The sequence below is a fragment of the Asterias amurensis genome, chromosome 2, assembly GCF_032118995.1.
Source record: "Asterias amurensis chromosome 2, ASM3211899v1".
Taxonomy (NCBI): domain Eukaryota; kingdom Metazoa; phylum Echinodermata; class Asteroidea; order Forcipulatida; family Asteriidae; genus Asterias; species Asterias amurensis.
In genome coordinates this window covers 18,452,245-18,475,990 of record NC_092649.1, presented here as the reverse complement: position 1 = coordinate 18,475,990, position 23,746 = coordinate 18,452,245, and the positions used below count along the sequence as shown (strand labels likewise).

At 37.8% G+C, this 23,746-nt stretch overlaps 1 protein-coding gene across 1 annotated transcript in view; it reads right to left on the bottom strand.

Annotated features, from left to right (window-relative positions):
• Positions 1-579: 579 nt before the first annotated feature.
• LOC139950740 (calcium/calmodulin-dependent protein kinase type 1-like) overlaps positions 580-23,746 on the bottom strand; it is a 114,675-nt gene continuing 91,508 nt past the window's right edge. The window contains exon 9 of the mRNA XM_071949539.1: positions 580-9,419. Within this exon, the coding sequence (XP_071805640.1) occupies positions 9,267-9,419 (153 nt within the window). The 3' untranslated portion in view covers positions 580-9,266. The remainder of the gene's footprint in view (positions 9,420-23,746) is intronic.

The following is a 23,746-nucleotide window of genomic DNA, read 5'->3' as shown; positions in this document are numbered from 1 at the left end:
GGAAAATGGGACATATGGCACAAGACTGGGCTTTATCACTTTATCTAGTTTGGAACAAATTTTGTTCTTTCAACTTTCCAATGGGAGACTTTGAGGAAGTGAAGTGGCAGGAGACTTCAGGTAAATCCTTTGTTCTTGTAAGCATGCTCAGAACTACATTAACAATGAAAATGTACCTGTTCAGTCTGCTGCCCCTAGCGTTCAAAATTCTCCCAGTGAAACCTATGTTTGCAACAAGAATGGACAGTTCAAACTAATGTGACAGTTTGACGCCCCAGATGCATGTTGGATTTGTTGAGGCCATATAAAGTCTGGCATACAATGTCTTATCCTCTTATTCTTTTCCACGTTCATTGCTGTTGAGAAGTGAAAACAAAACAAAGTTTCATGTACTTTTGTTTCCATCAACAAAGTTGCATATGCCTGAAAATTAAAGGGTATTTTGTTTCCAACATTTTCTTGTTTAGTAGGGTACAAGTTGGTTCTATTACACAGGCATTTGGTGTCTAATGGGCATTGTGTCTGGCATCTTGACTCTTAACCTCTGTCCCCGACAGATGTAAACATCTTCTGCAAGAGTCAAAGTACTTTTACATCTTTTTTTATTTGCATTTCCAAAAAATGTCCAGTTAGTTTTTTTTGTATATTATACATGACTTAAAACATGAACAACATCCAAAACTACGGTTGGTAAAATCTGCACTGAACAAAGTAAACACCGGCCAGAAAAAAATAAGATGTAAATACATGTACATGTAGATGATGTACACAAGAGTATGGTCCCAAAATATAGTCACAAGGTGAAATCTGGGGCTTTTCTCAAACACTTGGGCTTTGGCTCCAGGCTCCGGGCCGTGTGTTCCCACTGTGTTGGCAGCGCTCGGAGCCTAATCTCGAACCGGACAATTTCATTGCACGTGGCGAAGCTGAGAGAAACGGGAAAAGTCAGATTTTACCTTGTGATTATAATCCGCAACAATGAAAGAATGAAATGCATTGAATATTTGTTTTATATAACTCTGACATAAATTCTTGTCATTTGATATTTTTTTGTTTTACAATAAACGCAAAATAGCCATGGGAACTGGTCCACCCACTCTCTGAAAATCAAAATGAAACCCAACCCAATATGGATGACTGCATGAAAACACCAACCTTTACTGTGACACCACCTTGCATCATTCAGAAAAACGGGGGAATAGTTTATTTTTAAGTGACGCTGAGAATCATCCAATAATTATCCATTTACAGTGTGGCAGTATATGAACAAAATAAAGGATGACACATGACCTGTGTTCAACCAATCAAATGACAAGGATCTGTGTAATTATCCATATTGGACTCCAATATTAAATGTTATTTTACAGTGTGGCAGTATATGAGCAAATAATAGGATTACACATGACCTGTGTTCAACCAATCAAATGACAAGGATCTGTGTGTGAGGAATATAATGTTTGTTAATCCTCAACAACCCAAATTGTACTCTAGCTTTCTAGTTCTACGTTCCCGATTTGGCAACTTGACAACAAAAAATCCAGGCCAGAAAAATCTTATTAGATGTGGCGATAGTGTATCTACACCTTATTACAATAATCAATGTACAATATTAATAGAGATTTCTATTCCACAAATACAGTGTATGCACATATACAAACAAAGTCATCTGTATATATAATAATCCAAATAATTAATGAACACTAAGTAGGAATAAAATCATCTAACAGTCCGGAAACAAAAAACATTTCCGAATAATAAGAATAATAATATTAATAATAATAACCACACACTTGCCGAGGCTCCGATTTGCATTAAAAGGCACTCAAAAAATGTACAATTCTACAAACAAACAGAAAATATACAAGGACAGAAGTATAATCCAATTTACAATTACTCTATAATGAATTATGCATTGATATAGACAGTACTTTTCACTCGTCAAGTTAAGACTTACTCAAAAGATATGCATTGCTGACCTTGCAATGGTATTGACCTAATTTGTAAATATAGTTTTCCTGATTTCTGTTGATTGTTTAGATGATCTTCCCATCAAGGGAACTCGGCAAACTCACACAGGGGGATACAAACACCAAGCTGGCAACAGCCAATCTCTCTCATACAAATATTGGTTTATGATTATGAATTGCACAAATCAAGAAATTGTGATTCAGAAGCTAAATTAGCAGAAAGTTATCACTTGAAAGTTTGCTGTTGAGCAAAAATAAGCAAGAAACCATGGTCAAAATGTGCTAGAATTGTTATGGTACAGGTAAACCTCTTCAAGTTAGCATAATTTGTGGTTTACTGCTTTCTGTGCTTACATAGCTCTACAAAGGTAGGCTCTGACTAGGGACAAACAACGTTAAGCTGAGATCCTTCCTTCGTGTTTTTCAAGCGCTCATGCCTCTTTAAAAAAAAAAATGAAAATTTAGTCTTAAACTTACAAAGTTTACATCAAGCTATCAATCCAGTCAAAAAAAAAACCTGTCTTTTTTAAACCCTGAATCTTAAATGAAAATCCTGATTTAACTTAAATTTGTAAATGCTATACACTCAGTACTGATTGTTTAGGATTTGGAAACAAAATAACTTCTGACCAACACTCTTGACAAACACAAATGCAAATCGGAATAGAATTGTAAAAGTCACTCGAAAATTTTCCCAATCTCTATCTACTAAATTACTCTTGAATAACATTAGCTAAACTCTTGTACACAAAATATGTAAATGGTTTTTATATATACAAATTGTTTATCACGATAGTATATAATAATGAGCATAATTGTAAGTACAGTTAAATATTTGGTACAATATACAATCAAAAGGTGGTTTAAAAGAAGATAATGTTTTGGGGGAAACGAATGGAATGAGTAGGTGTCATTTGTAAGTCAAAACATGCAGCAGCTGAACATGTGATAGGGAGGAGACAGAATTTTAAATTGGGAAATGCCAGTGTAAATATTAACCTTTATTAGATGGCAGTGAAAATTGAAACTACTGCTTTTCTAACTTGATAACTAGGGGCTAAACAAACTATGTGTCCAAGAATTAAGCCAAATAGCTTTAATTTTATAACATACTAATGGAAAATTCAAGTACTTTCCTGCTAGGAATTCATTCTCACGGTAACTGGAAAACTCAATGGTCAAGTGTATATCAAGGATCAATTCAGGTTTTAAATATTCCATGTTCTTACAAAAAGCATGAACGTGCAACAAGGAGAGTTCTTGAGACCAACGTTTATAGCAACTCTGATTGATTTGATTTCTTTATGTCCATTGAGATCTCTTCCGATCAGAGGTCATCCATATTACACATTTCCATCTTCAAAAAGAACCCATTAGCGACAAATATTTCTCATGGTCACGCTTTTACATCTTAGATAGATCCGAACTAAAAGGTTTATCAGTGTCTCAATTCAACTTAAAGACGGGTCTACCTATGCTCTAAAATATGAACATCAATAACAAAAATATACACAAATTAATAACATATCGTCTGCTCAGAACTATAAGGTCCTATAAGTGCAATTTGTATGGATTTTGTAAAAATGCTTTTGCCTATTTTGGAGCTCCTGGTAAATGGGGTTCATTGATCAGGAGCCGTCTTCAAAGTATTTTTTTTCAAAACAAAACACTTGCTTTCCAAGTAAAACTTTCTGTTTTGTTTTCTTTTTTTCTCTTCAAATTAATAAGCCTTTTCATTTAAAGCCATTGGACACTTTCGGTAAACAGTATTATCCAAAAGCCCACACTTTGTGTATCACAACTTGTATATAAAATAACAAATCTGTGTAAATTTAGGCTCAATCGGTCATCAAAGTCGGGAGAAAATAACGGGAAAACCCACCTTTGTTTCCGCACGTTTCGCCGTGTCATGACATGTGTTTACTATAATCCGTAATTCTCGTTGTCGAGAATTGATAATTGTTTGAATGTTTTCTCAAAAAGTAAAGCATTTCATGGAATAATATTTCAAGAGAAGTCTTTTACCATTACCTTCTGTAAACCCTGTAAGTTATTTGTAAATCTGTGAACTTTTTGGGGTTTTTTGTTTCGAAAGTGTATAATGGCTTTAAGGACCTTTTGATCATTATGTATACATTATGAAATTGCGATTAATTATCTTATAGATCTGAGCAGACATGAGTCAAAGTCATCGCCAACAAAAAGATTTGAAATTTTTATCATAATTTTAGGAGGTATGTTGAAATGATTGCATTCAATGAAGTGCAGTTTTTAATCCAACGGAATCAGACAAAACATGAAGTTGGATTTTGATGGGTGTGTAAATAAGACGAGTCCCAATGGAATCATGCTCACCAGACTGGGATAAAGTGCATAATAGATCTTTATCAAGGTGCGGCCATCTTGATTTTCTCCAATGCAATCAAGCGCATCATCCTCCAGTCCAGAAAGATCGACTCAAACTAAAAGTCACAGAAGAGAGAAGACCGTGGGCCTTCTTTGAAGGGAAGTGGGTCATCAAACGCATCTTCCTCCAGTCTGGAAAGATTGACTCATACTAAAAGTTACAGAAGAGAGAGAAAAAAGAAGGTGGGCCTCCTTTAAAGCAACAGTGGTAGCCACCGTGTTAGTCGAGACAACACCAGAGAATTATGAAACATCTCCATCTTCTTCAGCCACTGTTGCAGTCGAGACAACACAGGAGAAATCAGAATCGCCATCTCTTGTCACTCCATCTTCAAAGGTGAACAAATCAACCAATTGCAGAAAGTGATATTGATAACCAAGATTCTTCATATTGCAACAAGGCTGGAAGGAGAAACAGTCTGGTTTCATTCATTCTGCTTTAAGTTGTCACATTTTTATTTGCCATTAATTGTTTTTCCTCCAAGATGAGGACACACAAACCAAAGAAATATTTTCCAAGATGTTTGGTGGTCACTTTGCAACACAGCAATGCAAGCATGTCAAAACCACATTGACATTTTCAATATCAATGGTTAGCAACCCTCCTTTAAACAGTCTAAAGCAAGTAAAATGGTTTTGCAGATCCCAGCGCCTCACAATTCTACATTCACGAGCAGCAGGCTGTCAAAATCAAGACTGCAACAAAAAGATAAATTGTGCCGCGAGATTACAAAAGATTGCCGTTGAATCTGAGCATATGTCAGGTTCTTTCTACTGTGAGCCACATAAGCTGAGAGCTTGACAAACATTAGCCGCAGACAATTCTGCCCTGAAAAATTAATGCTTTCCCCTTCCACAAAAGAAACCCACTTGGAATTTGACCGTCTAGATACTTAGTCCACACTGATAGGTAAACCAGATCCTTCCCGTCACGATTATACCTCCTAAGAAGTCTTCCTTCCGTAAACACATTCTATATCAATGGGTGAAACCTACAATGAAATTTTCTAAGCGGTAAATATCATCCGTTGACCAAGTGTCATCCAAAGTCACACTCAGCAGCCAATACGCTATTCGCGAGTTAGAGCTGAACAATGTCTGGTACCAAGACTTGCTGAGCCATTAGTTACCGCTAACATTTGCATTCCTCAGACTATAGGGACAGTTGCTATGTTAATTGGTTTGCGACAAGCTTTTGTACAGCAACCTCCAGATGAGCAAACCTTGGTACCAATGTGCCATATACATTCATTCAGCCTGCCCCCATCTTTGCACCCTATGTTACTCCCTTTTTTGCACCTTTTTTTAATAGCTTGTCCCAGCACGGCATGTATAGAATAAAAATGTGTAAAGACTTTTGGAATTTCCCACCTCCACCTAAATCCATTCCTTCCGACCTGTCCGATAGTAAAATCGTGAAGGCCATGAAAATATTGACTAATTCTCAACATATACTGTGTCAAGGCTGCTGCATGACTACTGTTGCCTTCACTCTTCATTCTGGCTCCTTCTTTTAAATAGTCAAGGTAGAAATACATGTACACAACATTATTTACACAATCTCTTGTAACAAAGAATATAATATTTCTTTCAACCATTTAACATAAATAACAGTTATATTTGAGTAAACCCATCAAGGTACATGTATAGTAACCACCATTGTCAGTAACAGCAATCACTGCATAAACCAATTATATTTGTCATATTCATTTACACAATTTGCACATCAGAGTCCCATTATCAAATCCGACTTCACAAAAAAGAAAGCAGACAAGAATATAAAGATGCATTGCAAAGGTGTTGGACGTCCACCCCAACCCCTCCAATTCACCACATTAGAAGTGATGGTGCTACTTATCCACATTACGCTTGGCAGGTGTGCCTATAGCTTTTGCATTATAGTATAGCTCTATTTATGAAACACACCATAACCCTGTGATTTCCAAGATACTTTAGTCATGGTCAGGGATATTCCCAAATGCTACCAAATCCATTAGTGTATACAAGTAGACTCAGTAGCATTTGTTTTCTGTATTTCAGGTACAATGATAGAAACGGCCAGTTATAATAAGACGGTGCCGTTCCATTCCAAGACAAGCTAAACCAATTGGAGACTTTGGGACGCTAGGTGGCAGTAGACTTACCAGGTAAATTTCCATTGTTTACGTAGTTCTAAGCATGCGCACATGACCGAGAACAATGGATTTTACCTGGTAAGTCTGCTGCCACCAAGCGTCCCAAAAGTCTCCCATTGAATGAATTCTGTTGGGTTCTTGGTCAATACTATTTAAATATTCACATTCTTTTGTCAGTTTATAAGGCAGATCTGCCAACCTTTGGATCTCGCAATTTGGGAGATTTTTAACAACAATCAGGGATGTTATTTAGAACTACATTTGACATAATAGGGGAACAAGTTTCCACAATCCAGTGAGATTGTCTAATTTGTTCATCAGAACATGTAAAGATTGTTTTATTTCCAATGAACTTTCTGCAGAATCAGGAAGAGTTGGTAGCTCTTTATAACAAATTGGCTGAGCCCAACCATGAGTCGACAACCCTGTGGAATCAGTACTGAGTTTTAAATTACGTACACAACATTTCTGGGAACTCAAGTTTTGTATCTGACACTTGCAGCTGAAGAACCTCTAAATTGCCATAGTTTTAAGCTGCATCACAGAGACACACTTTATAGTGGTCAGTTAAAAAAAGAATAAAATGTTACTGAGAGCTAAATTTAAGAAAAGTACTAACAACACTACACAACTTAACAAATATATACAGTTCAACGAGTACTGCACAAACAAATTGGTCAGAATTAGTGACAGAAACTGGATAAAATTGTAACCTTTAAAGATTTAATGGGCCTAAAAACCTTGGGCAGTTCTATGTTAATAAGATCTGATTTCATTTCTACTTGGGGGAGTTGTGTTTGCATTTCCACTGTGTAAAGTTTAGGGGGTAGCTTTACAACCTTGATTTTGCAAATGTTCTATTTGATTTTCTGCGAGGCAAGATCCCTATCATTTGAAAGTTACACAGCAAAATTGTACTGAGTTTTCAAGAAAAGGTGATAATGCGGTAAATATGTTTTGAAATGATCTATTGCAACACATAGTAAATACTAAGATTATAAATCTTTTTAAATTGTCTTTCTTATAAATCTCCCAAATGTCTCAAAGGTGCAAGTTAGATTATGACTTTCAAAAGAAATAAAAGGTTCAAAGTCCAAGTCCAGGGGTTGGTAGTTTAATTCAGGTTTATAAACTTTTGTGACGTACCTTCCCTTCTTTCTGCAAAGTATAAGATACCACGCTTTGGGATCGGGAGGAAATTTTATGGCAGTACTTGTCATTACAAAAAAAAAGTTTGTCAGGAAATTGTATTTTATGGTAAATGTATTTAGGGAGATATAACCAGGTGTGGACTAGATGTAGGTATGCACTTATCTAATATAATGAACTGACTGGCAGTGATTCTCCTTTGCAAATAGACTTTATGCATGGTCTCAGGCTTGGGCTCCTGATCTGTAAAATGTATTGAATAGTGCCTATTCTGCACAATACTTCAGCATCAAATGGAACTCATTGTATTGGTTGAATTGCTCCACGCAGAATACGCACACGCTCATTCAACCAATAGAATGCGTTCTCTTTGCGTCGTTATTGTTATCGTTCTCGCCATTGCTGCAGTGGGACCAGGCCGTAAGGGTCTAATCAGCTTTAGAATATCAACCAATATTGCTCAGGGGACTGTTACCCATCTATGTTGCACATGGAAAGAATATGAAAGGAGGCAGGGAACTAGATATATGAAGCTTTGGTTTCACCCCCAACCTCCTGTACAATAGATAAATAGGTCATCCATGAATAAGAGATACCATAGTGTAACAATATATGGCATAAAATATCAAATATCATTTTAAGTCAATGTCATTATGTATATCAATTACAAATACTTTTGAGTACACTCTGTATATAGTACGGTCTACAGTCTTAGGTATATCTTAAGCTACACTCGGTTAAAAAAGATGTTTTTAATATTTTGTTTTAACACCTGATTGTGAGCACTGGTGGATCCTTCTTGCAGTTGATGCTTAAAAACTTTCCCTTGACATTTACAAACACAAAAAAAGAAAAAAGATCAAGATGGATGGATTTCGGTTTCTACTCTGTATGTTTTAGGGTTAAGCAATTTTGTTCCAGCTTAATGACATAAGACTACCTGCTTGCTCAATTGCTAAACATGTTAGTTTGTTGGCCATAAAGCCATCAAAACCGCTCACTAGTTTTGTTTAATGCTAATGGATTCGGATAAGCCCCTGTCTGAACTTAATCAACTTTCGACATGACGTAAGAGGGAAAACCTCAAAACTTTATCAGCTGCTACTTTGGATTTATTGTAGTACAAAATATGAAATATCTCATATGACCAGCTTAGTATCTTGCCTGCCAGAAAGGCCCTGGCATGCAAAGGGTCACTCTTTTTGTAAACAAATGTGACATGGTCATTAGCAACAGATCCTCCAACATCAGACAAGTTCAAAGGATTTGGGAGGGTACTGCAAATGCAATGATACTTTGCATGAGGCCATACTTTGCACAAGTCCATAAAGTTTGAGCTCATGCATTTTGGGGGGAATTTGATACAAACTGGATGCTATTCCGAGTAAAAGGTTACAAGTTTTGGGTTGGGTGAAAGGTTACTAGTTTTAGTTGGGATCCACCAGTGACCAGGCTTTGTGTTAGAAGGAAGAGAACATCATGATAAGGCTGAAAGATATTTACAAAAAACAATTGTCACTTTTTATAATAATGTTTGTTTTGTTAAACGTCCACACTTTATTTTGATGGTGCTGTTCAAGGGGGAAAGGGGGGGGGGTCTGCCCGGGACTCAGCTTGATGCCTCAGAGGCGCCTTTGCTCTCTTGTCTGCTCTTGTCACTGCTTGCATCAGGTTGCTGTCCGCCATTGTTGCTGGACGCTGCTAGTTCCCCGAGTTTGAGTTTGCGCATATGTCTCACCACCGCCGTTGCATTGAAGGCTTGCTGTAGTAAGTAAAAACAAGAAAAAGTACACCACTTATTGTTCGGAAGATAAGATAATTCAGAAAAGACTATTGCATTAGCAAGGCTTGGAGGGTTTTGCAAGCCCAAACTTTCCGTTTGAGGTATGTTGCTCTACCCCGATCCAAACCTTCTTCTCCTTGCCATGACATTAGTGGTCACAATTCTGGAAAAACCCTTAGGTGCTAACGACACTTACTGTATTTATCAGACTTATGTATTACAAGGAAGGGAACAGTTTGAGCAATCCCAGACTCTGCACTAATAAAGGACAATCTTGTGTGTATAGATTATAAAATATTGTGTCTCGGCTGTAATCGTACTGCACTCTAAATTGTACAGCTTTGTGCAAAATGCCAGTATGACATGCATGCATCCCAGGCTATTGAACTATGAAAATAAGTGGCCAAATCCTATTAGCCTTATAGTGAGAAAGGTCGCCACTATAGGAGACACACATACCCCAGCGCCTTTCTCGCTTCCCAGCGCATGATAACCAAAGTTGCTGGGACTGATTGAGCAAACCGACAAGTCTCCTGTAAAAACACCTTTAAAGAAAAACCCAACCCGTCTTTACCATACAAATGTACTTATACGCCTCTACGAGCCAATATGTCACTGATTATAGTCAATATTGCAGATCATGTGAATTGGCCGACCATTTGAGGGAAAATGCAAGAATTTCATGTTGCTTAAGATGGGAATTTGGAGCTTGGAAATTGAAGCCACGGCTGCCCAATCGATGCCCACTGTCAGGACTTCAGATATGGGGGGGAAAAGCGTAGGTGGCTCCTCAGGTAAATCAATAGGAGCGTTTTGTTCACAGATGCGGTGCTAATGGATCCCTGTGTTAGACACCTTGCTAATAATCCCAACCGCAGCTGGTGACAAGGGCAAAGGGAATAATGGGTTTAAGGGGGTAGATGGTGTTAGATTCAGAGTAACTGAATAGAAGAACTCCTAGAATAACATTATCGTGAGCCAATACAGGATGAGAGGGGTAGTTATAGCAGAGGATAATAATAATAATAATAATAATAATAATAATAATAATAATAATAATAATAATAATAATAAAAATAATAAAAAAAAAAATAATAATAATAATAATAATAATAATAATAATAATAATAATAATAATAATAATAATAATAATAATAATAATAATAATAATAATAATAATAATAATAATAATAATAATAATAATAATAATAATAATAATAATAATAATAATAATAATAATAATAATAATAATAATAATAATAATAATAATAATAATAATAATAATAATAATAATAATAATAATAATAATAATAATAATAATAATAATAATAATAATAATAATAATAATAATAATAATAATAATAGTAATAATAATAATAATAATATAATAATAAGACTTGTAATGCGTACATATCCACCCTGCTGGGTGCTCAAGGCGCTCAGTCAGTTTAACCGAACCCATCTAGGTGGAAAAAAATAATAATGAAATTCTAGAATGCTTTCCTCGTGTAAGAGCACTATATAAATGTCTCTTATTGTTATTATTATTATTATTATTATTATTCCATGTGACCTGCCAACCAGTGCTGGAGGACTGGAGGCCAGTCTTGGACTTAAAACTAGTCCCAAATTGTTCTCTTTTCTGGACATACTTTGCTTAACAAAAAGAACCTGTTCAACTGTTGTCCGAAACCCACTCTCTGTATGGTTGTCAAATAAATAAAAGCACGCTGCACAGCATCTCTTCTTGTAATCCCTTTCATTCTTAATATGTAATGAAAGATCTGTTGAGTAAATCTATTGGACAGATTTCAACTGACAGACCTCCCTAACGCTTACTGTCACTTTGGTTTTGGATCCCCATATACATGAGTAGTTGACAGGCAAATCTAGAAACCTCCAAAACGCTTAATGTTAAAATGATTTCAGTTCAAGACGATTGCTGTAGTTGACTATACCTAAAACACAAACCCCTATAACACTGCAACGTGACAGAAGCTTTCAGAGAATCGATTTTTCATTTCTGTCATCTCAAGCTAAAAGTCGTAACAGAATAAAACTCTACAAATTGTGACGTGCACATCACTTGGTTTAGACCTTTAGATGTTATCTTTGTATTCATGTTGTCCAAGCATTGAGCTACTTGGAATTTCGTGTTTTCCAACTTTCTTTGATTCTTTGGGGTGTTAAACACATGCCAACAAACGAACTGTACAAAATTCTCTGGAATTTCAGGGGAAAACACCTCTCCCGCAGGACGTTGACTTTCCTTGGCCTGCTTGCCAACGGACCGGGGATAAATTTCAGGGGGAGAAAAAGTACTACTGCGGTTAATCCAAAAAGAGTCATGGTGTGTATTTCATGGCTCAGGGGTAGGTAAAAAACAAGCCATGAAATGTTCAGGAAGCCCCGAATCCGAGATGAGTTAATCGATGCTACAGGTGTTGGCATTTGGCTTGCTCACCAGCAGCGTCCTGTCGAGTTGAGGTTACAAAGATCAAGTGAAACCAAGTGATTTTTTCTTCTTTTGCACCTTGGTGCATTTTGTCTTCCAGTTTCTCTATTTCCCATTTCACTCCCTTAGGAATCTAGAATGCATTCTTGTGATATCTGAGCAGCAAAATTGTATGGTTACAATACCACCTCTGGGCTGTTACCATCTCATGTTGTACAAGTGCACAATACCTGAGAAAAAATAATCCAACTTTTTCTTCAATTTTTGAAAATAATCCGTCAAGTATCACTTTCTGGGTTGACTAACTAGAAAGTGTAATTCCCAGAGAGTTTTTAAGAAAAGCCTTGTGATGGTGGTTGTAAGTAGAATGACATGTTTTTTTTATTATTGTAAACTTGCTTCTAGAGGGAAGAGTGACATCATAGTATGTACATGATGTACATGTGCCCATATGCAACCAACCAGGAGATGAGACCAAGTGAAGAGGCAACAAAAAAAATCATTTTGCAGGACATGTAAAGAAAACAGTTGTACTGGATTGCACTCAAAATGTTCAAAAAGCTAAAAGATTTTGCCATTTTATGAAGCTCCTCCCAATGTCGAGTGAGAATCATTTGCAAAAAGCAAGTTTTAAAAAACAGTTGAGGCATCATGTGCAGTTTTTAACAACAGGTGTTGGAGGGGAGGGGAGGGGAGGGGAGGGGGGAGGCAGGACAGAAAGTAGGGAAGATGTGAGAAAGAAGGAGACTGTGCTGCTCACTTGTGTTTACATATTTACATAAGGTACCCTTGCTTAATAAAAGCTTAAGCTTAAGCTTGTGAGGGTATCACCATAACTGCAAACTAAAACCTATAATGTGGGGCGTTTTTTTGTTTTGTTTTAAATACATCTTCATCCCAAACAACGCTTAAAGTAGGTCTTGATGTACAAGAAAGACAAAAAACAATGAGAAAACTCAGAGAAGCTACTTAAAAGTAGGATTCCTCTTATGAAAATACTTGCTTTTGTGAGGGTATCACCATAACTGAAAACTAAAACCTACAATGTGGGGTGTTTTTTGTTTTGTTTTAAATACATCCTCACCCCAAACAACGCTTAAAGCAAGTCTTGATGTACAAGAAAGAAAGAAAAAAACAATGAGAAAACTCATGCAAACTCATGCAAGATCGTATGAGGAAAACTTAAACCATGGCAAGCCAAGAGTTCCATGTATAGGGCAGTACCTGGGAGTATACATGTAGCAATTAGAATGTGCCCAATCTAAAAACCCTTAAGGTCTCAAACGGAATGTTCAAAGTGTTGCATAATGTACTCTTATCGGGATATAACTCTATCTGAGTTGGAATCCTACTCCAATGAGCGTGTATCAGGGGTGCTCAATGTGGATATATAAGGGCTCTCATTGTGGCGATACATCAATGGTCCTCAATGTGGACATAACCTCCCTTTAAAGGCAGTGGACACTATTGGTAATAACTCACTATTCGTAGTTACTCAAAATAATTATTAGCAAAACAAAACTCACTTGGTAACGAGTAATAGGGACAGGTTGATAGTATAAAATATTATGAGAAACGACTCCCTCTGAAGTGACGTAGTTTTCGAGAAAGAAGTATTTTTCCAAAGAAGTGATTTCGAGACCTCAGATTTAGAATTTGAAGCATCTGAAAGCACACAACTTCATGTGACCATGGTCTGATGGTGCGACAAGGGTGTTTTTTTTTCTTTCATTAATATCTTGCAACTTCAACGACCAACTGAGCTCAATTTTTCACGGGTTTGTTATTTTATGCACATGTTGAGATACACCAAGTGAGAAGACTGGTCTTTGACAATTACCATTAGTGTCCACTGACTTTAAGGTCTTATTCTCATCCACAGCGTACATCTCATATGAACATCCTACTCACACGTTTGTTTTATATTCTTTTATACATTAGTGACAACCAGATTAAAAAGTCATTCAGTTCTCCGAACTAGTGAAACGGGGGTAACATTAGTGAAGAAAACCAGAACAATGTGATGGAATGTCTTAACCATACATCTTGTTCATGTTAGGGGGACCAACAAAAGTGGTCGATGATGGTCATTCTCTGCTCATAAACGTTTCAATCTCGATCGTAACCTGCATTCCACTGGACCAGTATCAGGAGACCACGGAGAGATGACACTGTCAGTCCAACCATGCTACGCTCTACTTCCCATCTCATCCAAGACACGTGATTCAACCTAACCGTTTCCATATGCGGCTTTGAAAAATGGCAACATCATTAAAGGTATCAAACCAAATCTTCTCTATGTTAAAAATGAGACTTTGTCTTCTCTCTACATACATATGGCCACTCTAATTAGCACTGATTGGCAAGAGGGGGGGGGACTTAAGCTTATCCTTGGGGATGAAATCCATCATCTACGGGTACACGCAAGGATAATAAACCATCAAGTAAAATCAATCTCACAGATCTTTTCTTTTTTTTTCATTTCCAAATGCATCTTGTTAATGTGTGTTTGGAGGGGGCATCAGAGGATGAATAGATTTGTTTTCTTTGCTGATGGTTTTTGGGGGATGCAATGTTTTAACTGCTAATGCAGGTGATTCCGTTTCGCCAGTAGTAGTGAATAATTAACGACAATCGCAATCAGTTACTATCTCCTTCCGACAAGCTGTCACAATGTTGATTCCCCAAGCAGACTGCGCGTGATTGGCATGTGACTAATGCAAGACAAGTCGACGCCTTTGACTGTTATTCCGACCGATAAAGAATAGGGAGGAGAAAAAAAACGCTATCCAAAGCCTTACGTATCATTAAGGGAGTCGAACCGTTTATAGAATTCCAAAGAAAAACACCGTGGTAATAAGGAAGGACACGCTTTAGTAAATACCAAAACAAGATGAGGAATTAAAGTCTGGGTTTCCTTTCCCTCGAGGGAGAGGGAGGGTCGTTCCTTATATAAACAACTTAGTGTTGCCTTATGAAATATGTAACATCACCGTACGAGAGGCACAAGGTGGGGAGTTTGAGTGAATACCGCCCTCTGTTGGTGGTTATATTAAAGGTAGAGTAACTTGCATTGAGTTGCCATTTGCAAAGAAATCACAAACTGTCGGTTTTATGTTGTTTCATGTTGTGCCCTTCATAATTTGTTAAAAAATTTACTACTTTCCAAGGGTTGTGCCCTTAGTCTCAATACAAAACATCTGGACCCATCTAAAACAGATTTTAATCATTGGAAGCATCACCCTTTGCAATGGTGCCCTTATCAACGTATAAGCTGTAGCTTCAAGCCTCAACAACAAATTGAAGAAACAAGAAAAATGGAAAGTGTCCTTTCTTTTAAACCCAAGAGGACAGGGCGGGTCATTGTATACCAATGCTTTCTAAGCATTAAAACAAACTTTACAATTAAAGATGAAGTGTAGCATGATCTTGCCTTTTCCAATTAACACTAAAACAAACTTCAACATTAATCAGGCAAATTGTAGATGATAATTAGACTGAAAGGGATCTGTTTGTATAAAAAGGTATTAAGTAGCATTCCATATTCATATCAAGCTGTGGAAACAACAGTGAATGCTAATTACCATAACGGAAAATGTAATACAAAAGAAACTAACTAATTGTCCTTCAGACTATCTCATGTGTATCTCATCACAACAATGCAAAATTGTACGCGGATTAGGAAAAGCAATGATGAAGTGGAGTTATACAACAAGCCATAAAATTATATGAGTTGTATAAATATAAAAAATACTCAATTTGCCTCTTTTCTGGATGAAGGAGGAATCATTGTTTACAAACTTTTTAAAGCCATTGGACACTTTCGGAACAGAACAACAACAAAAAGCTTCACAGATTTACAAATAACTTACAGGGTATACAGAAGGTAATGGTGAAAGACTTCTCTTGAAATATTATCATTCCATGAAATGCTTTACTTTTTGAGAAAACATTAAAACAATTATCAATCCTCGATATCGAGAATTACGGCTTGTTTTGACAAAGTGAAACGTGCGGAAACAAGGGTGGGTGTTCGCATTATTTTCTCCCGACTCCTCACTAAGTTCAATAAAGAGTTATCATTGCCCGAGAGTTGTGTGGTAGTTCGTTCACGTGTGCAAATTTTCATTGTTTGACATCAAACATGGCGACCAATACAAGGGACATGTATTCTTAACATCAGTAAACTTGCCAATAAATTTGACTGATTAATTTAAAAGCTTTCCAATTAAACAAGCCCTGACACTGATACATACACAGCTCATCATTACAACCCTGAAATTCATTCCCAATGTTTGGTTAGAAAAGGAAAGAAAAAACACAGACAAAAAACTACCCCACCCATACCCAAGGCAAAACCCAAGGCAATTAAGAGAAGAGCTACAAAACCTGGTCGGTGTCACCAAACTTTACCCTGGTGATGGATCATTCCATATGCAAAGGTAAGGTGATATCTCTGCTCTTTGAGTCATCGCTTAAGGATCTCTGAACCGTACCGGTGAGAGAGGAAAAAGTGCAATGCTGTGAAGTGACTTTGGGATGAGTCAAGTTTGCTTACACCTTTTCATTAATGAAATTGTGTCACTTAAAGTCACCTGGAAATAGAATTTATTTTTTCTTAAAACAGTAGAGTATGTTTCTGAACAATAAAATTTTTTTTGGGGTAATTGTTTTTAACGAATGATATGTTTAAACTAATAAAGATAGTTGTGTGGGGTGAGTCCGCCTACCCCTTTTGTGACGTCAATCGAGGCAGACTTTGCCTCGATCAAACATCGAACACACGTACGTGCAAGTACATTCGAGTCCTAGTCGTGAGTTTTACGTTTCGAAAAAGGTTTTTTCTTGCATTTTTCCATCAATGTCGACCAGGTGTATTGCTGCTGGATGCAGCAAAACAATTAAAGATGGGGTCAGTTTGTAAAGTGGTCCGGTCTAAAGTCTTTTCCAGAGCTGTGCAGCAAACACTTTGAGCCGTCGTGCCTCGAGAATCTAGAATACACTACCAATTTTGACATGAAGAGAAATGTTTTTTTTTGTAAAACATGACGCCATATCCCAACAATTTTTCCAGCTAGTAGGGAAGTCGAAGCAGGCACCTGAAGGACGTAACGAACCTACATGTAAAGGAGCATTTGCCTAACGTGAAAAAATCAGGTATTGTTTCAAATTTGAGGGCATGTTTTTAGCTTGCGCCAAGCGCCCAAAAATTGCGCCAAGCGTCACTATCTTGTGTCGGCACTACATGCGATTCATCCCGCCTCGATTGACGTCACGAACAGCACCCTCTCGGGTCGGGCTTATTTTCAAACTTGTAAATAACATGGAAACTAATTTTCTAAAACCTTAGTTAATTGTTTATTCACACATATGTTAGTGACAAAAGTGAGGCATTTGTGTACAAAACTGTATACAACAAAAATAAAGCACATCATGTGATGATGAATACATTTGCCTAATTTCGGTTTGTGAATAAATTTACTAACAACGATGATTCGGAGTTTAGTTTTAAGTTTCGGTCCTTTAGGTGTATTTCTCGACTTAAGTCCCTGATAGAAAAAAATTGTACACTGCTGCTCTTTAAAATGCTTTGTTAACATAATGTCAATGCCATGGGGAACATCCAAACAGCCTAATATTTGAAGACAATCTCCTGCTGTTTAGGCCGTATCGGAATTGGCGGCTTTGGCTACAGTTAGGTTGCTGCAGGTATAGATAGTCCCTGGCAACACCCTTTGCAACAGTCATAGCCGTAGTCGTAGCCAACAATTAAGATGCTGGCTCAGTCACAGCTCACTAAACTGCAGACATCACTCCATTGTGGTAAAGCTGGACTACAGATCAACATTAAAAATACCAAGGTTACCCAGTATGTGTAGTTGGTACTAGAGAATACACTGATGTATGACATCAAGTTGGACAGATAGATGTGATTTTTGAGGCATTGAATGGTGAGGTATCAATGCGTCAGTTTGTTTGCAGCAATACCATGTGTATAGAAGGGTTTGCGGTAACCACCATGTAATGACTATCTCTAATGAGTTGGGGTGGTTCTGAAAAGAACCGTTGGTTTCAACTCGACGTTTCGATCAGAATGCTCTGATTGTCTTCTGGAGAAAGCATGTGTACATGTATCTACTTTGCTGTGTGGATTATGTTCTTATGAGAACTTGTCTTGCTATTAATTCTACTTCCACGAATTTCTGAATTCGAGAGACTTCTTATTTCTGAATTCGAGAGACTTCTTATTTCTGAATTCAGGAAACTTCTCATTTCTGAAAAGAACTGTCAGAAAGATTGTTGAGCAGGTCGATGGCTATTACATCTGCCAGGGGTGAAAGCTATCGCCATGATCGCTAACAAAAAGTTCTGAAACCAGGATGCACATTTTAGGAGGCACGTTTAAAACGATGGCATTTCAACCGTCTCGATAACCCCTGGATTTATAGATTTCAAGGAACTTTTGGGGGAACAGTATCCTCGGAGCCAGGGAATATAAATAATAGAGCATGATTTCTTTATATTTGAAGAAATTAGCAGCTGCTTTTTTTCCCAGACAGACAGAAAAAGTCTGAAATTTCTCATCCCTGTTGGGCAGAAAGATCACTTTAGTAGATGAGACGATGGTTTGGAGTGTAGTGTACATGTGTAGAAGAGAAATCAACAAATATCTGTGAAATTGTCAAACTGGTACTTTTTTGGGACAAATACCTTCCACTTTCACTAATGAAAAGCAGTATTTAAATAAGTGTAAGTATCAATTTACATGTTTATATCAATTGGCATATTGTATACATGTATGTTCTTCGTGAGAACCAACCAATTACATTTTCCCAAAGAATTCTCATCCACAGTTTTTCTTAAAAAGAAAAATTTTTCAATCCAATTGCTTCTGATATATTCTCTTCTAAGAGTTGACATTTGCTAATCAGCACTTTGTCCCTCAGATATTAAGTAATTAATCCGAACACAAGGTTTGTATACAATGCACCATTAACGATCTTCTCAACTCGGTCCTCATCAATAAACATTGGAACGGAACAGTCGGCACGAAATCACAGCCAAGAGGACACTTAATCACCGGCGGGGAGTGTTCCAGCCGGGAAGTCATTTTAAAATTGTTCCATGATGCGTCTCATATGGGTCTGAAGATGACTTTTGCGATCTCGTCATTATAATCCACATTCACTTCGGAGCATTCACCATGTAAAATGGATAGCGAAAAAAGAAGGCCCAAGTTGGCAGATTGCCAACCTTTTGGTACTATGTTTTCATGGAGGAGCTAATGGCAATGTTTTTTATGTCTGTGCAAGCTGTTTGCTTTGGCGGTAAAACTATTAAAAGATTTTAGGCGACCATCTTGTATTTATAGTACATGCAAGTGCACACGTCTGCCTACATGGTTATCCATTAATTTAATTTTTTGGGCAACTTCCCCATCAATTTTGTAGACAAAACAGAACTTAGGGCATCCTTGGTTTTTTAAAACCCCTGTTGTTTAAGTCGCGCGTCATCCATGTAAAAATAATTAGTTGTTGAGACTTATTGCAAGTCCCTCTATTGTCCTCTGGAGTTTGAAACTATTATGAAAGACTTGTTAGGCATGTGACACACATTTTCAAATAAAAATGGCATAACTAAAAATTGTAAAAATGAAGAATAAAAATGAAAAAGCATCCAATGGGTGTAAGAACTGTAAAATGTAAACCAAAAGTGTACATGATGGGAGCTCTGCAAGTGGACCAGACTGCCGCAACACTAGACAAATATGTTTTATGAAGATAGGTGTGGGTTTTTTTTTCAAGATGGATGGACTGAGCTAATGATCATCTTGGAAACAAACTTAGGGGCAAGACTTGTTTTTACACATTGTCCGGTTTCGGACAGAAGGACTAGCCTGGGCACGCAAAGTGCAACATCTTTAAAGATAGATATGTTTCATGAAAATCGGTGTGGTTTTGTTTTTTCAAGATGGATGGACTGAGCTAATGATCATCTTGGAAATAAACTTAGGACAAGACATGTTTTTACACATTGTCTGGTTTCGGACAGAAGGACTAGCCTGGGCACGCAAAGTGCAACATCTTGAAAGATAGATAGTGATTTACTTATTTGTCAAATAAAGCTCACTGTTGATCGTTGCCTAAGAGGCTCCCCACACCATTGAAACCTCTGGTATAACATCTTACCTGGGTTTCCATTAACCAGTGCAAACTCTGTCAGCACCAAAAGAGTAACATAAAACGCTCTAAATGTGAAAAACTTCTCTCAGCAGAAAGGTTCTCAGGCTCTCATGCTAATCAAATGTATCCAGTTTAAGGCTATTAATACTTCCAAAAGGTTCCAGCTGCAGATAGATCTATGCGAGTTTGTTAGAGAGTTGGCCAGTACTCCGAGGTCAGTAAAAAGTGCAGTGCGCCACTGCCGTTACTGAGACTGTTACAGTAAACAACTCCATCGCAGATACTTCTTCTTTATTTGGTGCAAAATGGCCCAAGGTTGCACAGAGGTGGTGAATTAAGTGGGTGAGAAGAGGGAGGGTTTAGGGAGGTGGGAAGGAGAGGGGGTCACCATATGAACACTTGGGTCAGTTTCTACACTCAACGCCAGACTGCCCGACGCCCTCCAATCACAACATTATTGTTACTTTTCATTGTTTCAACGCTACAATAACGTGGACATCAGAACAAGTAAAGGAGGTCCACATAGTGTTGGAACTGGAAACACCATGTGGACTTACACATGTCCACAGTGTTTCTGCGTATTGAAGAATACGATTTTCCTTAAGTGTACAGAACAAAGGAATATCCACAGAGTGACAGCAACACAAAGCTGGGTGACTATTGCATGTACGTTAGGTATACACATTCAGATACGGGACCTACATAACAAAATAAGACAATACTATAAGGTCCTCGGTAGAGTGAAGGTCCCTAGTTTGAGAGTGTATGCAAAACGAATGGTAAGGTACCTGTGTTTGTCTTGATCGAAAAGTGTAACAGGAAAAGAATATAGCCAGAAGGAAAAAGAAGAAATAAAAAGCACTTGTCATTGTCACAAATGATTGACTGCCAATGCCTACGTGCCTACCACACTTACTGACAGTGTTAATGAATTGACGAGATAGCAAGAGCTTTCCAAGTAATCTTGATGGAAAACACTCATAAGCCTCCAATATCTATACAATTTGTCAGCATTTTTCCATCTAAATCGGAATGAATTTGTTGCGGAACGCTTCTGTACAGGCCCGTGCAGTGAATGGGTGGGAGTTCCACAGTGAATAATTAACAAGGATCTACAGACAGGGCGGATGCTATCACGGTAGTTAAATCACATTTCGTCTCTTATTACGTGACTGTCTTGTAATGGAAATCAACCAGCATGAAAGCTCTTAAACTCAAGTGCACGCTGTTCGGTGTGTAACCGTTTTAAACCACATGGAGCATGAATGAGAGGTGGTTGACAAAGCTACGCTTCTCATGTCAACCTTTGATCAATTCAGCTTGGATAATTTCAGTAGGGAATTGAAACAGAAGTGAATAAAATAAAAAAAGATTTCTCGATGGTGATGTTGAGAAAACAAAGGGATAATGCGGAAATAGAAGCAGTTCTCGGTATGCTCTGATTGTCTTCAGGCACTCTCATTATCCGCAGTTTTGAAATCCTGTTAGAGTCTTTTGAACAGGAATGACCTGCTTTCTTAAAAGTAACACATGTACATTGTCATTGTTGATGTTTTAATGTGTCTGACCCCATTTGGGTTCAGTGAAGAACAGTTTTCATTATTTGCTATTGCAACATCATTGACTCAATTTGAGTTTAGCGAGAGTTTTCATTCTTCCTATGCAACATGTCTAACCTGAATTGAGTTAAGTGAAAAACTGTTTTTATTGTTGCTGTTGCAACATGTCTGACCCCAATTCGAGTTCAGTGAGAAACAATTTCATAGGTATTGTTGCAATGTGGCTGACCCCATTTTGGTTTAAGTGAGAAACAGTTTTCAATAATGCTGTGCAAAGTGTGTTTCCCTTGAGTTTTGTGAAAAACAGTGGCGATGAGGCTTGTGTAGTCTATCACCACATAATTCTAAAGATGCTCATCTCTATCAAAACATTGTGTACGGATGATTAACTTTTATGTGACAGCTTGTTTTAATGACTTTTGTGTGTGCAGATAAATAAAGTGCACATATCAATAAAATTGACGTGTAACAAGTTCTCATGATACCCAAGTCTCACATGTACTGCAAATAATCCTGCATGATCTTCCCAAGATCTGATGAAACCAAGAGAAGCCCTTCAGGCAAGAAAACCTCTCAAATTATAGACAAACAGCTATCTTTAGGAGTTCAGTAACGTTATTAAAATTGAACCTTCGGCATCAGGGAGAAAAAACGACGTGGTACACGGTAGCAATGAATTATAAAGGACTGGGGGTGGCAAAGGAGGGTGTTTGGATTCAGGGATGAGTACAGCCGAGTCAATCAATAATGTGTTCTTAAAGGAAAGGTACATGTTTGGTAATTACTCAAAACAAATAACTTAAAAACTGACTTGGTAATGAGCATAGGAGAGCTGTTGATAGTATAAAACATTGTGAGAAACGGCTCCCTCCGAATTAACATAGTTTTTGAGAAAGAGGTAATTTTCACTTAAATAATAAAAGACTTCTAGAAGTCTTTTATTCCTATCTGAAAGAACACAAATTCGTCCAACAAGGGTGTTTTTTCTTTCATAATTTTTTCACAAATTCGATGACCGATTGAGCCCAAATTTTCACAGGCTTGTTATTTTATGCTTATGATGGGAGACACCAAGTGAGATTACTGGTCTTTGACAATTACCAAACGTGTACAGTGCCTTTAAAGAGAGGTAAATATGATGCATGTCATACACGTAGGCAGGGATAACTGTTATGAACTAGCTGCTGCCAGATAGCCATGGGGATCATACACGCAGCTTAGGGTTCACTAAGATGCATACATGTATGACCAAACGACGCTATGATGAATAAAGGCTTAAGGAAGAGTGGATGGCTTAGGGGGTGACGACAACAGTAAAGAGGCTCTCAGAAACTAGTTCAGGAAATCAAGAATAGACGACAAACAGATAATGATGAATAGCGATGGGAGGGGAGAGGGTAAGGGAAGGGTGATTGGCTTTTGGTGCTGAGGGCAGTCAAAGGGGCTGTTTCATGTAAACCAACAATGAGTTGCCATTGAGGGCAGCAAAGGGGGGCGCACAAGAACTAGTTCAGGGAACCAAGATTAGACGACAAACAGATAATGATGAATAGATATGGGAGGGGAGAGGGTAAGGAAAGGGTGGTTGGCTTTTGGTGCTGAGGGCAGTTAAAGGGGCTGTTTCATGTAAACCAACAATGAGTTGCCACTGAGGGCAGCAAAGGGGCGCCCAAGAACTAGTTCAGGGAACCAAGATTGGACGACAAACAGATAATGATGAACCGCTATGGGAGGGGAGAGGGTAAGGGAAGGGTGGTTGGCTTTTGGTGCTGAGGGCAGTTAAAGGGGCTGTTTCATGTAAACCAACAATAAGTTGCCACTGAGGGCAGCAAAGGGGGTGCACAAGAACTAGTTCAGGGAACCAAGATTAGACGACAAACATTTTGAATAGAGAGAAGGGGAGAGGGTTAGGGAAGAGTAGTTAGCCCTTGGTGCTAAGGGCAGTGAACAAGCTTTTTCACGTAAACCAACAATGAGTTGTAGGATACATGTAGCTTTAAGGTGGCAATTGTGTTGTTGGCGACAAGATGTAGGAGGGAGTCAATAAGGAGCAGTCTGGCTGATGGTACATGTACATGTTATCCGTTTCACCAACTAATGATAACTGTA